The sequence below is a fragment of the Electrophorus electricus genome, chromosome 16 (genome assembly GCF_041902795.1).
Source record: "Electrophorus electricus isolate QZ-2024a chromosome 16, ASM4190279v1, whole genome shotgun sequence".
In the NCBI taxonomy this organism is placed as follows: domain Eukaryota; kingdom Metazoa; phylum Chordata; class Actinopteri; order Gymnotiformes; family Gymnotidae; genus Electrophorus; species Electrophorus electricus.
In genome coordinates, this window is record NC_137512.1 from 6,311,708 (window position 1) to 6,324,796 (window position 13,089).

Here is a 13,089-nt window from a genome sequence, read left to right on the forward strand (position 1 = left end):
GCTCGAAACTGCCTGCCTTAATTAAGTATGAACATATGAAAGGCTGTGTGCGATCACAGCTTGGGTTTTAATCATACTGCTCTATTCATATTAATACTGCTCATTCATTTCTCTGAAGACAGGAGCCCATCCCCCCCCACCACTAATTTATCGATGTTTCCTTATTGGCTGCCCCACTGTTCTCTCTCTCTCTCTCTCTCTCTCTCTCTCTCTCTCTCTCTCTCTCTCTCTCTCTCTCTCTCTCTCTCTCTCTCTCTCTCTCTCTCTCTCTCTCTCTCTCTCTCTCTCTCTCTCTCTCTCTCTCTCTCTCTCTCTCTCTCTCTCTCTCTCTCTCTCTCTCTCTCTCTCTCTCAAGTAGCATCTTCTGCAGAAGACCCTGCTTTGTGCATCAGTCCTCACTGGCCAGTCTACCAAGCCCTTGCTCTGGTGGCACATGAATTTCTGAACTCTGCTCCTCCCCAGAAATGTGCTGCTGAAATTTACATGCCTGCGATCTGCTAACAAATCCTTAAACAGGTTCTTTTGCTAACAGCCGCCTCTATTAATAACCAACTTTACTAATAATGACACTTGCTTACTTTGAGTGAGACGCAAGAATGCGGACTGCGAGCCACAATATAATATTTGAGTCTCGTGTGTCACAGTGATGTTTGAAAGAAGCGTTTTATTTTTGTGCAGTATCTGTGTAGCTTAGAACAGTTTTGCTACATGATAAAAAGCATCCCTTAAAAAAAAAATTTCTCTTTCTCTGTGACCAATAAGCAGTGAGGAGACAGCATGAGGAAAAACTTCCTCCAGTTGCTGGGTGCGTTGCCATGACTACACAGAGGAGATCCCTGACCCAGTGCATCCTGCTTGACATGACTTACAGCTCTTCATTTATTTATTTCTGTCTCTCTCTCTCTCTCTCTCTCTCTCTCTCTTTCTCTCTCTCTCTCTCTCTCTCTCCCTTTCACTCACTCACACACACACACGCGCACACACGCACTTCGTCAGGAGGAAAACACAGGAGGCGTGTCCACTGCTTATTATTACAGCTACTAGTATATCTCCCTCAGATGTGTGTGTGTGTGTGTGTGTGTGAGTGTGTCTGTAGGGGGGATGATGGATTTGTGGGAGTGCAGCATGGTCATTAATAATGCAGGTCGGTGCCGTGACTGTGCTTTTCATGCAGGCCTGCTTCTCCTCTCTGTTTTGGGTAGTTCACCACTCTACCCTGCTGTGGCTGCCAGCTCATTACCACACTCTCTACTGCTGATGCAAACATTGCCATCCATATAGGTGTGTGCATGCGTGTGAGAGCGAGTGATATAGCTGCTTCCATGGGGCTGCCTGCATGTTGGACATTACAGTTCTGTGCGGTCTGAGCTCGGAGCTTGTGCAGAGAGACACTGCCAAGTATGTACAGTGAGTGTCGTCGGGGAGCGGGGGAAGGGAGCAACGGCCAACGTCATCTCCTCCGCCTCCCCCAACTCCGTTTACCTGCAGTCATCGAGGTCCTGGAGCAAAGGCAGCCAATCCACAGGAGATCCGTACTGCTGTTATGGCCTGACGAGAGCAGGGGGCGGAGCCGAGAGGACAGTCTGATGTCTCATTCTCAGGGGCCGGAGGCTCGGTGGGAAAGGCAGAGAGGAGAATTAGAGCGTTCGAAAGCGCCTCGGAGGTTTATGGCCACCGCGCGGGCTGCTGGTGGCACCGACGTGGACTCGCTGGGCTCGGAGGTGGAGGCTGGCCCTGAGAACGCTGTAGGCAGGGGAGCTCCCGTCGAGACGGCCTGCTGCCCCTTGACTCGGAGCTCACCGAGCGGCGAACCCCTAATGCCGTCCGTGAAGAAGATGGGCTGCAGTTGTTGCTTTAGAGATACCTCCTCTAGGCAGCATGCAGCTCTTAGTCAGCTCGCACCTCATTTATCCGGTTTTGTGCATGCGTGGAGTCTGTGCTTGTGGATCTGTACAGGGTTTAAAAAGCACTGTTCTACCTCCCTATCGAAAGTTCTTTGCCCGCTTCCTTGGCAAGATCGCAGTGCTCGGGCGGGTTCTGAAATGTTATCGCTTTAAAAATGGCCACACAGTTGGGTGGGAAATAAGAACACACCTGGTTCCACACCTGTACCGTAGCGATGTTTCATAACACACTGATGGACAAATACTCCCCCCCCCCCCACACACACACACAGGAACTTAACCCAGCTGGCTTTTGTCATATAAAACATATAAGGACAACATATAAAACACATGCTGGCCACGTACTAGCACTGCTTAATATCATTACACAAGCAGCTGTTTAATATTAAGATCTGAATAACTGCCGGTATAGTGTCTAGCCTGTTCCTGTTTAGAAACATGCATGGGACATATGTTTTGGGGTTTTTGTTGATTAATTGAACTTCAGTTGAATTGCAGACAGTGTAGCATGTTTTTGTAGGGAAGCAGCTGAACTACACCAGGGTTTTTGTGTGTGTGTGTGTGTGTGTGTGTGTGTGTGTGTCTAATACAGGTGTAGGGTTCCTGGGCGTTGGCATTCGTGCCGCGTTTGCGTGTCGGTGCCCCCTGAATTTCCAACACTCCTCCGTTTCTTGTCTGTCTGCTGGCACCAGTGTATCTAGGGAAGCCCGTTTTAATTGGGTCCTCTCAGTCAGGACGGCCTTATCTGTCTGTCAGCCAGCTCCACTTCACTTTGAATCGCAAAGCTGAGGAGCAGCAAGTTCACCCTCTCCCTCTCTCCTCCCTTCATCTCCTTCTGTCTCCCCTCCCCTCCCCCCCGGTCCAGGGCCGCTGCACCCGCGATAACTGTAAGTATCTGCACCCCCCGCCGCACCTGAAGACCCAGCTGGAGATCAACGGCCGCAACAACCTCATCCAGCAGAAAGCGGCAGCGGCCATGTTGGCCCAGCACATGCAGCTGATGTTACCCGGAACGCAGCTCCAGCCCATAGTGAGCCCGCCTGTTCACCACACCCACTCGCCGTCCGCCTGTCCAGCCAATCAGCTGGCTCTGTCCCCCTCTCATCTCTGTCCCCCTCTCTCTCTCTGCCTCTGGCCATTCCCGCGCGTCAGACCTCGTTCCCTGTGTCGCCGTCGCTGGCTCCCAGCCAGGGCGTGGCGTTCGGCCCGTACGTGGGCCACATGAGCCCCGGCATCGGCCTGGTGCCCGAGCTGCTACCCGCCGCCCCCGTGCTGGTCCCGGGGAGCCCCACCGGCATCGCCATGGGCAACGGGAATGCTGCGCAGAAGCACGTGCGCACGGACAAGCTCGAGGTATGTTTCGCGCGGGCGGCACAGCCCTCTCCTGTCAGGGTTATAAGATCGGAACTGTTGTAAGATCAGAACGGTGTGCCTGTGTAGGTTTGCTTTTCTGTTTATTGCAAACACAGACAAGTCGGCATAGATATGCAAATACAAGAAGGTTCAAGTGCAGGTAGAGGGGTTGTTTTTTTTGGGGGGGGGGTGTCACTTTTTGTTCTGTAGCATAATATTATGAAGGATGAATTAAGTTTTTTATTCAGATGGTATTAGGTTAACAGGATTACGTTGGAAATGCATGCCATCGGTCGGTTTCATTAAGACTTGACATGGCAAACATTAGCTAAATAATGTAATATTTTACTAGCTGACTTGACTGCACGGTATGGAGTAACATACTACATTAGGATTATATTGTTACACTGCAGCTGCAATATGTGAATTCTATGATTCATTAAACAGCCAAAAATCAACTCGTGCCATATCTGCGATCGGTCACTCGCAGCTCATTTGTATGTTCCCGCCTCTTGGTATATCAGTACCGTGGCGGTCAGAACTGCAATATCATTTGTCAAAAGATGCATTGTGCGGCCCTGTCTAGCTGAGAGACGGCCCCTCCTTTTCCCCCCACCACTGGGGTTGTCGGGTTGCTTACGTTGCCAGGGAGACACCATCACCTGATCACCTGTCATTATACACCCACACCAGGCTGATCAGGAAAATTGTTTTGTCTGTAGCATTTAATTTTTGTATGCAAGAGAGTGTTTCTACAAGTTTTTGTAGCATGTAATTTTAGTATGCATGCTGTGGTTAAATATAAATTTTATATTTCTTAAATTTGCATTTTATTAATACTGCTTGTCAGTTTTTTGTATCAAAAGCAGTACCTTTTTAAATGTACTGCGAGCTTGGTGAGGTGTTTTGTTTTGGATTTGTGGGTGCTGGTGGGTGTGTGTGTGTGTGTGTGGGGTTGGTGTAGACGTGCGCATGCGTGCGTGTGCGGTGCCTTCGCTGTCCCTCACGTCGCCCGCTCCCGCTCTCCCAGGTGTGCCGTGAGTTCCAGCGGGGCAACTGCACGCGGGGCGAGAACGAGTGCCGCTATGCGCACCCGGCTGAGGCGGCCATGGTGGACGGCAGCGAGAACTCGGTGGTCGTCTGCATGGACTACATCAAGGGCCGCTGCAGCCGCGACAAGTGCAAGTACTTCCACCCGCCGGCGCACCTGCAAGCGCGGATTAAAGCTGCTCAGCACCAGGCCAGCCACAGTGCCGTCGCCATGGTGAGACGGCGCCACCTGCAGCACGATCCTCTCGGGCCTTGCGTCGGCTTCGCGGCAGATCCCGCGAAGATTGAAATGTTAGGCCTAGTCACACGGGAGACTTAGACCAGTTGCGTTCAGCCTAGTGACGGGTAAATTGGGCTGTAAGTAATAAATGGTGCATCTGGATTTGACGGCCCAACCTGTATAGCGAATAAATGTGTAACTATGATTCGTTATAGGGCATCGTGTGGGGTTTGGAAGAGCAGACAGCTAATGAGTTTGTGCATTAGCTAATTCAGTAATTACAGGGTATTAGAGAATGGCGAAGTGGTGTCCTCTTGACATTTTAAGAAGCGCTTCTTAAAGACCCTGCAGCCCTTAAGAATCTAATAATAAACTGAAAGTTTCATTGTAGATAGATTCTTATCAAAGGCTAATTTATGCTGCCCAATTGCACAATTGCATCTAAGATGTTCTTTAGTGCAATTAGAAGTATCAGATGAAGGTGTCTGTGTATTTATAACTCCGTTTTAACAGACCCTGTGTCTGTGGGTGTGAAGGGTGTGTTTAATAATTCATAACCCCTACAAGGCTCTGTGTGTGTGTGGCTGGCCTTTTGTGTGATGTATCGGGGCTTCTGGCCCTGCGATCAGACGCACATGCTGGCTGCAGTGCAGGAACGAGGGCAGAAAGTTAGCTGGGGGTGGTTCACCCATTACCCCCCCCACACACACACACTTTCTGCATACAGCTGTTTTGCTGCAGTGAGCTCTCCGGCACATGCCGTCAGCACTCATTCCGTGTCCTCTGCAGAGCTTGCAAGGTTTCTGTGCAACAGCCAGCATTTTTGCGCAGTCTTAACACCCTGCTCTTCCTGCAGTGTTGTGGGGGGGGGGGGGGTTGTTTGTTTTGAGTTTTTGATTTAATAAACAGGTTTGTTGAAGCATCACGTCACACTTCAGCACTCGAGCTTGCCCGCCAGCTTGCTGTAGGGTTGGTTTTGGGGGCTTTTTTTGGTTTGTTTTTTTGCTTTCATCTCATTTGGCTTTCATTTAGTCTCTGCTCTCTCTTCCTCATACCACACACTGCGTCAGCCGGTCAGTGATATACTGATGTTTGTGCCCTGTGTTGCCCTAACACCCCCCGCCCCGTCTCTCTCTCTCTCTCTCTCTCTCTCTCTCTCTCTCTCTCTCTCTCTCTCTCTCTCTCCCTCCCTCCCTATCCTGTTTCTACATTATTCTCTGAAATTCCATCTCAGCCGGCAGCGTTTCCACATTGGTTTATCGTCTGGTGTGTCCTGTGTGTTGTTTTTGTTTGTCCATCTCCGTTGATTGGTTTGCTGTCGTCATGTGCTCGCTGCCCGCTAACACAGCCCGATCCTGCAGCAGTGCAACCTCTGAAGCACAGCCTGCTGCTAGCCCCTGACCTGGTACTTTTTGACCTCTCACCTTCCCAACCTAAACCCGTTTGTTTAAAAAAACAAAAACAAAAAAAAAAACTTCATTTCCTGTTTACATCTTCCGATGTGACCCTATGCTCATTCCAGCACGCCTTTCCAAAGCATGGCCGCTATTCAGAATGCTCGAACCAGCATGGCTCAGCCCACAGTACTATGGCTGCTCAGTAAATCACATATGCACAGTTTGAGGTGGAGGGAGGGTGTTTGTTTTCCCTAATTGCAAAAGGATGCCATTTTTTGGCTTTTGTTTTATATCGCAGCGAGGTTTCGTGAAACAAACAGAAATTAGTAAAACATGGCGCTAATTGAATATAATGCAAGCGTAGTGGGGACCATCAACATGTTTTATCATGCGAAATGTGCAGTAATTGCAAAGTGATTTGAGTGCATGTATATGGCAGAACTAAGAACATGTGTAGTGCTACCTGTCTGAACGTTTGACTTCAGCTTGCAGTTTGCAGTCGCGCAGATTAAATTCCATAGCAGATTATGGGCCCATTACCTGTTAAAAATAACTTTGAGATGCCTGTGCGCATAACACAGATGCCAGTAACACCAGAGTAAGCATTACGGTATTAAAGCAATAATATTTCACTTCTGAGTATTGATGCTGTTGTAATTTTGTCATATATAATGTGTTGATCTCTTATCTTTGCCCGCTCTCGCTCTCCGGCTCTCGAAGGCTCTGCCCCCTGGGACCATGCAGCAGCTACCAAAGAGGCCCACGCTGGAGAAGAACAATGGGGCCACGGCGGCCGTCTTCAACCCCAGCATGTTCCACTACCAGCAGGCCCTGGCTAGCATGCAGCTGCAGCAGCCAGCCTTCCTCCCCACAGGTGAGCCTCCCCGGGGTGAGGGCAAGGGACGGCGGTGCTATCGGTATCGCCGTCCACCAGGCCCTGGGGGCACGCTCGTCCCTCGCCGGAATACATAACACTCGCTCGCGCCCGCCCGCAAGGACCTCAAACTGGGTTAGCCAGGCCCGGCTCCTCCCCCGCTTGACCAAACGCCTCCCAAACCCTTTGTCTTTCATGCTCGCGCTCTCTCTCTCTCTCTCTCTCTCTCTCTCTCTCTCTCTCTCTCTCTCTTTCCCCCCCCCCATCTTTTTTTTTTTAAACCTCCTGCGACCTCTGTCTCCTGGTGGTCCACTCAGTGCCCTTGTCTTGCTAATTGGTCCCCTGCAACATGCACACTGAGCCTCGCCATCTCACCATGTTCCATTGCATTGTGTACTCGCACCCAGATGCTGCAGTGCATTTGTTGCCTGCATGTTGCAGTGTTGGCATCGCTGAAGACTCCCTCACTCCCAGCGGTAGGTCTAAGAGGGTGGCTCGTTTTCAAAAGCAAGCGTTAATCTGCGATATCTGTGACATCAGACCTACTTATTAATTTTTCACTGAATAACTTCTGTTCAGGAACTGTCTCCCACATGGATGAAATTAAGTAAAAAGGTTTGTGTCTATAAATTGACCACGAGACCAGACAATGCAGGCGAGAGCAAACGTATTATCTTTATCCCAGGTTAAAAAAACAACAACAACAAAAAAAAAAAACACCGTTTCGGTGAACGGATCCGTTCTGCAACCCTTTTCCCATACGGCGCCTTCTGACCCCCACCCGGAGAGTCCCGTGCTCTGCTGTGCCTCTGCTTCGTGTCTGCGTCCTGTATGTCAACCCGTGCTGCCTCCGGGTTCGCCACACTAACTTTGTCGCTCTGCCTCGGCCTTGTGTCGCTTCCTCTGACCCCTGTGCGTGCCTCCCCTTGCCCACCTCTTCCTGCTCCTTGTCCCTGGGGCAGGCTCTATGTGCATGGTGCGCCAGGTTCCAGCCTCTGCATGACTCCGGCGGGAGGCGTCGGTAGGACCCTCGGGAGCCCGTCCGCTCCACAGGTGGCTTTATGGGCGCGCCGATGCACTACAGCAGCCGGGAGAGATCAAAAAGCTCCAATTTAAAATCGTCCTTTTTTCAGAGAAGCAAGACCCATCAACCTACCTAAACTGCTAACATCACTGCAATCTGGGGACAATTACATGTGTTTTACAGTCAGAAATACATAAGGAAAAAAGTGAGGGTTTATCCAAAAAACTTTCAGCAACCTTTGTGTCCTTAAAAAATGAATTTGGTTTCGACATAACTGGTGTCCATTTTTTTTTTTTTTTATTCTTTTTATTTTTTATTTCTGTGACGGTTTCATGAGTGAACGATGAAAAGTTCTGAACGTCCGGTATCTGGGCGTGTCCGGCCGTAACCCCGCCCTGTCTGTCCTGGTCTTCGTCAGCCAGCTGTCTGCTTGTTTTGCCTCCACTGTGCCTCCCTGTGTGGCTTCTCGTTTGGCCTGTGTGTCTGCGTGCTGGCGCGCGTAAGCGATGGCGCCGTCTGGCCACTCTCTTCCTCCTCATCCTCATCCTCTCCTCTCCTCTCCCTCACCCTACCCTCAAATCTGTTGTAGGGCTTTTCAAACCCCCTGGCCCACTGGCAGAGGGCCGCTGGGAGAGACGGGACTGGAGCAGCTGCAGGGTCCCTCACAGCCGCTACCTATCAGGGCCCGGACATGCCGGTGAGGGTAGAGCCCAGGCCAGGCCCGGCCCTTTCCCCCTGTAGCGTGTACACATACACACCCACACACACCCCTTGCCTATCCGCTGATCGTGTAGCTGCTGCACCCTGACACCACGCGCTCTCTGACGTGTTTAACGACGACCGAACCGGTCTTGAGGTCCCTGCCAGCTAAATCGAACCCACTTCTTGCCTTGGCTCGGCATCCATAGGTGCACTGTACTACCGTTCTATATTGTCCTTCTGTACTACCCGTCCGTACTGCCCTGCTGTACTGCCCTGCTGTAATGCTCTTCTGTACTGCCCTTCTGTACTGCCCTTTTGTGTTACCCTTCTGTAATGCCCTTTTGTGTTACCCTTCTGTAATGCCCTTCTATATTACCCTTCTGTAATGCCCTTCTATATTACCCTTCTGTAATGCCCTTCTATATTACCCTTCTGTAATGCCCTTCTATATTACCCTTCTGTAATGCCCTTCTATATTACCCTTCTGTACTGCCGTTCTGTACTGCCCTTCTATATTACCCTTCTGTACTGCCGTTCTGTACTGCCCTTCTATATTACCCTTCTGTACTGCCCTTCTATATTACCCTTCTGGTCTGCCCTTCTATAATGCCCTTCTGTACTGCCCTTCTATATTGCCCTTCTGTACTGCCCTTCTATATTGCCCTTCTGTACTGCCCTTCTATATTGCCCTTCTGTACTGCCCTTCTATATTGCCCTTCTGTACTGCCCTTCTATATTGCCCTTCTATATTGCCCTTCTGTACTGCCCTTCTGTACTGCCCTTCTGTACTGCCCTTCTGTACTGCCCTTTTGTGTTACCCTTCTGTAATGCCCTTCTATATTACCCTTCTGTATTACCCTTCTGTACTGCCCTTCTATAATGCCCTTCTGTACTGCCCTTCTATAATGCCCTTCTGTACTGCCCTTCTATAATGCCCTTCTGTACTGCCCTTCTATATTACCCTTCCATACTGCCCTTCTGTACTGCCCTTCTATATTACCCTTCTGTACTGCCCTTCTGTACTGCCCTTTTGTGTTACCCTTCTGTAATGCCCTTTTGTGTTACCCTTCTGTAATGCCCTTTTGTGTTACCCTTCTGTACTGCCTTTCTATAATGCCCTTCTGTACTGCCCTTCTGTACTGCCCTTCTGTACTGCCCTTCTGTAATGCCCTTCTGTAATGCCCTTCTGTAATGCCCTTCTGTAATGCCCTTCTGTACTGCCCTTCTATAATGCCCTTCTATAATGCCCTTCTGTACTGCCCTTCTATATTACCCTTCTGTACTGCCCTTCTGTACTGCCCTTTTGTGTTACCCTTCTGTAATGCCCTTCTATATTACCCTTCTGTACTGCCCTTCTGTACTGCCCTTTTGTGTTACCCTTTTGTGTTACCCTTCTGTAATGCCCTTTTGTGTTACCCTTCTGTAATGCCCTTTTGTGTTACCCTTCTGTAATGCCCTTTTGTGTTACCCTTCTGTAATGCCCTTCTGTGTTACCCTTCTGTACTGCCCTTCTATAATGCCCTTCTGTAATGCCTTTCTATAATGCCCTTCTGTACTGCCTTTCTATAATGCCCTTCTGTACTGCCCTTCTGTACTGCCCTTCTGTACTGCCCTTCTGTACTGCCCTTCTGTACTGCCCTTCTATAATGCCCTTCTGTACTGCCCTTCTGTACTGCCCTTCTGTGTTACCCTTCTGTACTGCCCTTCTGTACTGCCCTTCTATATTACCCTTTTGTATTACCCTTCTGTACTGCCCTTCTGTACTGCCCTTCTATATTACCCTTCTGTACTGCCCTTCTGTACTGCCCTTCTATATTACCCTTCTGTACTGCCCTTCTATATTACCCTTCTGTACTGCCCTTCTGTACTGCCCTTCTGTACTGCCCTTTTGTATTACCCTTCTGCACTGCCCTTCTGTACTGCCCTTCTATAATGCCCTTCTGTACTGCCCTTCTATAATGCCCTTCTGTACTGCCCTTCTGTGTTACCCTTCTGTACTGCCCTTCTGTACTGCCCTTCTGTACTGCCCTTCTGTGTTACCCTTCTCTACTGCCCTTCTGTACTGCCCTTCTGTGTTACCCTTCTGTACTGCCCTTCTATATTACCCTTCTGTACTGCCCTTCTGTACTGCCCTTCTATATTACCCTTCTGTACTGCCCTTCTATATTACCCTTCTGTACTGCCCTTCTATATTACCCTTCTGTACTGCCCTTCTATATTACCCTTCTGTACTGCCCTTCTGTACTGCCCTTCTGTACTGCCCTTCTGTACTGCCCTTCTGTACTGCCCTTCCCAGTTCCTCTGGAGAGTGGATTCTCTCTGAAGTTGGACAAACCCCTAATGTTCTGTTTGCGGTGCAATGAGCCAGAGAGTTAGAGTGAACCTGCTGAGCGTGCCTGTACGTACGTGCGTGTGTGTGTGTGTGCGTGCGTGTGTGTGTGTGTATATGCCTGTATGTAAGGGGAAACGCGCGTCTGCATATTTGTGTTTTTGGAGCATTAATCGCCTCTGATGCCACGACTGTTCCATTATCCTGCCGTATCAGCGCACTGTTTGCAATAGAACCCCTTGCTGGTGTAAAGCGAGCTAGCTCACACTCACTGTTCCCAAATCCACACGTGTGCCCTTCACATGTGGGCGTGAGAAGTAAAACGAGGACTTTTACGGCGGTCAGTATTCAGTGTGTATTGTGCGTTGGCTGCTGTGCGGTCTAGGTGTGCGTTACCATGCTTCGTCTGTGTAGTCAACATCAGCCTGTTTTTTATCCGTTTGTTTTCTTTCTGCTTGACTCCGGTACATGGTACAGCTCCATCAAAATACAATTATCAGATGCATTTGTCTGATTGGATTGTATGATTTTGATGACCCCTCACATCTGTTTATGAAAACTAGAGGCGTAGTTTCGGTTTAGTTCACGTTTTCGCAGTACAGTGCTGCAGTACAGTGCGTAGGAGCAGTCGTTCATTTCAAGTTGGTAACACTTTATAATGACAGAAGCTGTTTAAGGAAAATTTGAAGCTGTTCAGAAGCTGTTTAAGAACAATTTTAACAATGAACTATTAAAAGTTGAAAAGAAATAGTTTATATTGAACACTTTTAGTGATTTAGAATGCGTATTCTGTGTTTGTGGCAGTTTAAGCCATTTCTAGACTTTACCATTTCATGAAGTATCTGTAAATATGTTCAGTAATCTTTTGCCGGTTGTTTAAAAGGCTCTGTAGCGAACTAACTAAAGTTGAATCATTTTGCATAATGATCATGTGTAGCCTTAACTTTTTTTGCATGTGTTACATATAGTGCGTAACTTCATAAATCATTTGCTAGTTATTTACAGTTCTTTTTGCAGTTCTTTTACAATTTAATTGCAACAAAAATCTGTAAAAGTTGATTACGGGTAGAAAGCCATTGGCCACCTTTAGGAAGGCTTAATGGGATTTTTCATCTTTCTGCCAAAACTGACAGAAGGACAATAAAGCCTCTTTAAAAGTGAGCCTGAAACTACAGAAACCTCAGGCCCAGAATGTGCTGATAGGCCTTAAATCAGAAATACTGAGAAGTTAAAAGAAACAGTTAAAGAATCACATTATCAGCAGAACATTATAAACAGAAGACAAAGTAAGTATTGTAGATGTTTGTCATGGTTTTACCGAACAATGTTCAGAAGGATCCTGTCCTTTTAAAAATGGTCTGTAACTTTTTCATGAAGAACTGCTAATTATGCACATACGTCATTTGAGTATTTAGTCTTTTATTAGTTGCTAGTTTGTAAATACCTCATAAATGATCATTGTTATAAAGTGTTACCGCAAAGGTTAACTTGCATGTTCTGGGGTGAAGACGTCATCTTGGCAGTACATAAATGCTGGTTGCCATGACTCTTCTGCCTGTTCCTCTGGCATATTATGTCATGGTACTCATAACATTCCTCCTCCCACCTCCCCCCCCTCTCCCTTGTTTCTTGTCTGACTCGCCTGAAAAAAGTTCCCATGATGCACGGTGCCACCACTTCCACTGTTTCGTCGGCTACGACCCCAGTCACCAATGTTCCTTTTGCCGAGTCAGCTGCCTCCAATCAGGTTTGCCCCTTCATTTTGGCCTCTTCTCTCTTTAGCTGTAGGGGCTTCAGTCCTGGTCCACAGAGAGAATGAACTTGCATTTATTTAAGCCTATTGCATTATAGATGTAAAACCTGCATAGTTTTAATAATCCCTGTAGGATGTAAAGGGTATTTTCTGTGGAAGTTAACCCTGACCGGAATTAAACTCCCTGTGGACCAGGAAGAGTCTCTGTATAGCTCAGGGTCACCCTGTCTGTGTGTGTGTGTGTGTTCACCTCTATACTGTGTCTTTTCAAATGTCTCCACTGTATGTTGGTCCTGTACAGCACATAGCTACATCCTTTATGAAGATAAAAGGTCGTAGTATCCGTAGTTATTCTTTCGTTTCCCTCTCGGGGTGTTTTTTGTTTGTTTGTTTGTTTGTTTTTTGGGGTTTTTTGAGACACATTGTCCCAGGAGCACGTGCAGAGGGGGATGCAGGTTTGAGCCCACGCTGTGCCATTTGCCA

General features: G+C 48.4%; 1 protein-coding gene across 13 annotated transcripts in view; it reads left to right on the forward strand.

The window, feature by feature from the left end:
* Positions 1 to 13,089, forward strand: part of mbnl3 (muscleblind-like splicing regulator 3) — a 32,297-nt gene that overhangs the window by 10,877 nt on the left and 8,331 nt on the right. For 3 of the 13 annotated variants that reach the window (XM_081699182.1, XM_081699181.1, XM_081699183.1), the window contains 6 exons: positions 2,770 to 2,934; positions 3,057 to 3,257; positions 4,288 to 4,521; positions 5,876 to 5,932; positions 6,645 to 6,798; positions 8,412 to 8,519. In XM_081699182.1, the coding sequence (XP_081555308.1) occupies positions 2,770 to 2,934; positions 3,057 to 3,257; positions 4,288 to 4,521; positions 5,876 to 5,932; positions 6,645 to 6,798; positions 8,412 to 8,519 (919 nt within the window). Of the gene's footprint in view, positions 1 to 2,769; positions 2,935 to 3,056; positions 3,258 to 4,287; positions 4,522 to 5,875; positions 5,933 to 6,644; positions 6,799 to 8,411; positions 8,520 to 12,505; positions 12,601 to 13,089 lie in introns of all 13 variants that reach the window. The other 10 variants (XM_081699184.1, XM_081699185.1, XM_081699188.1 and 7 more) reach the window with 7 other exon arrangements.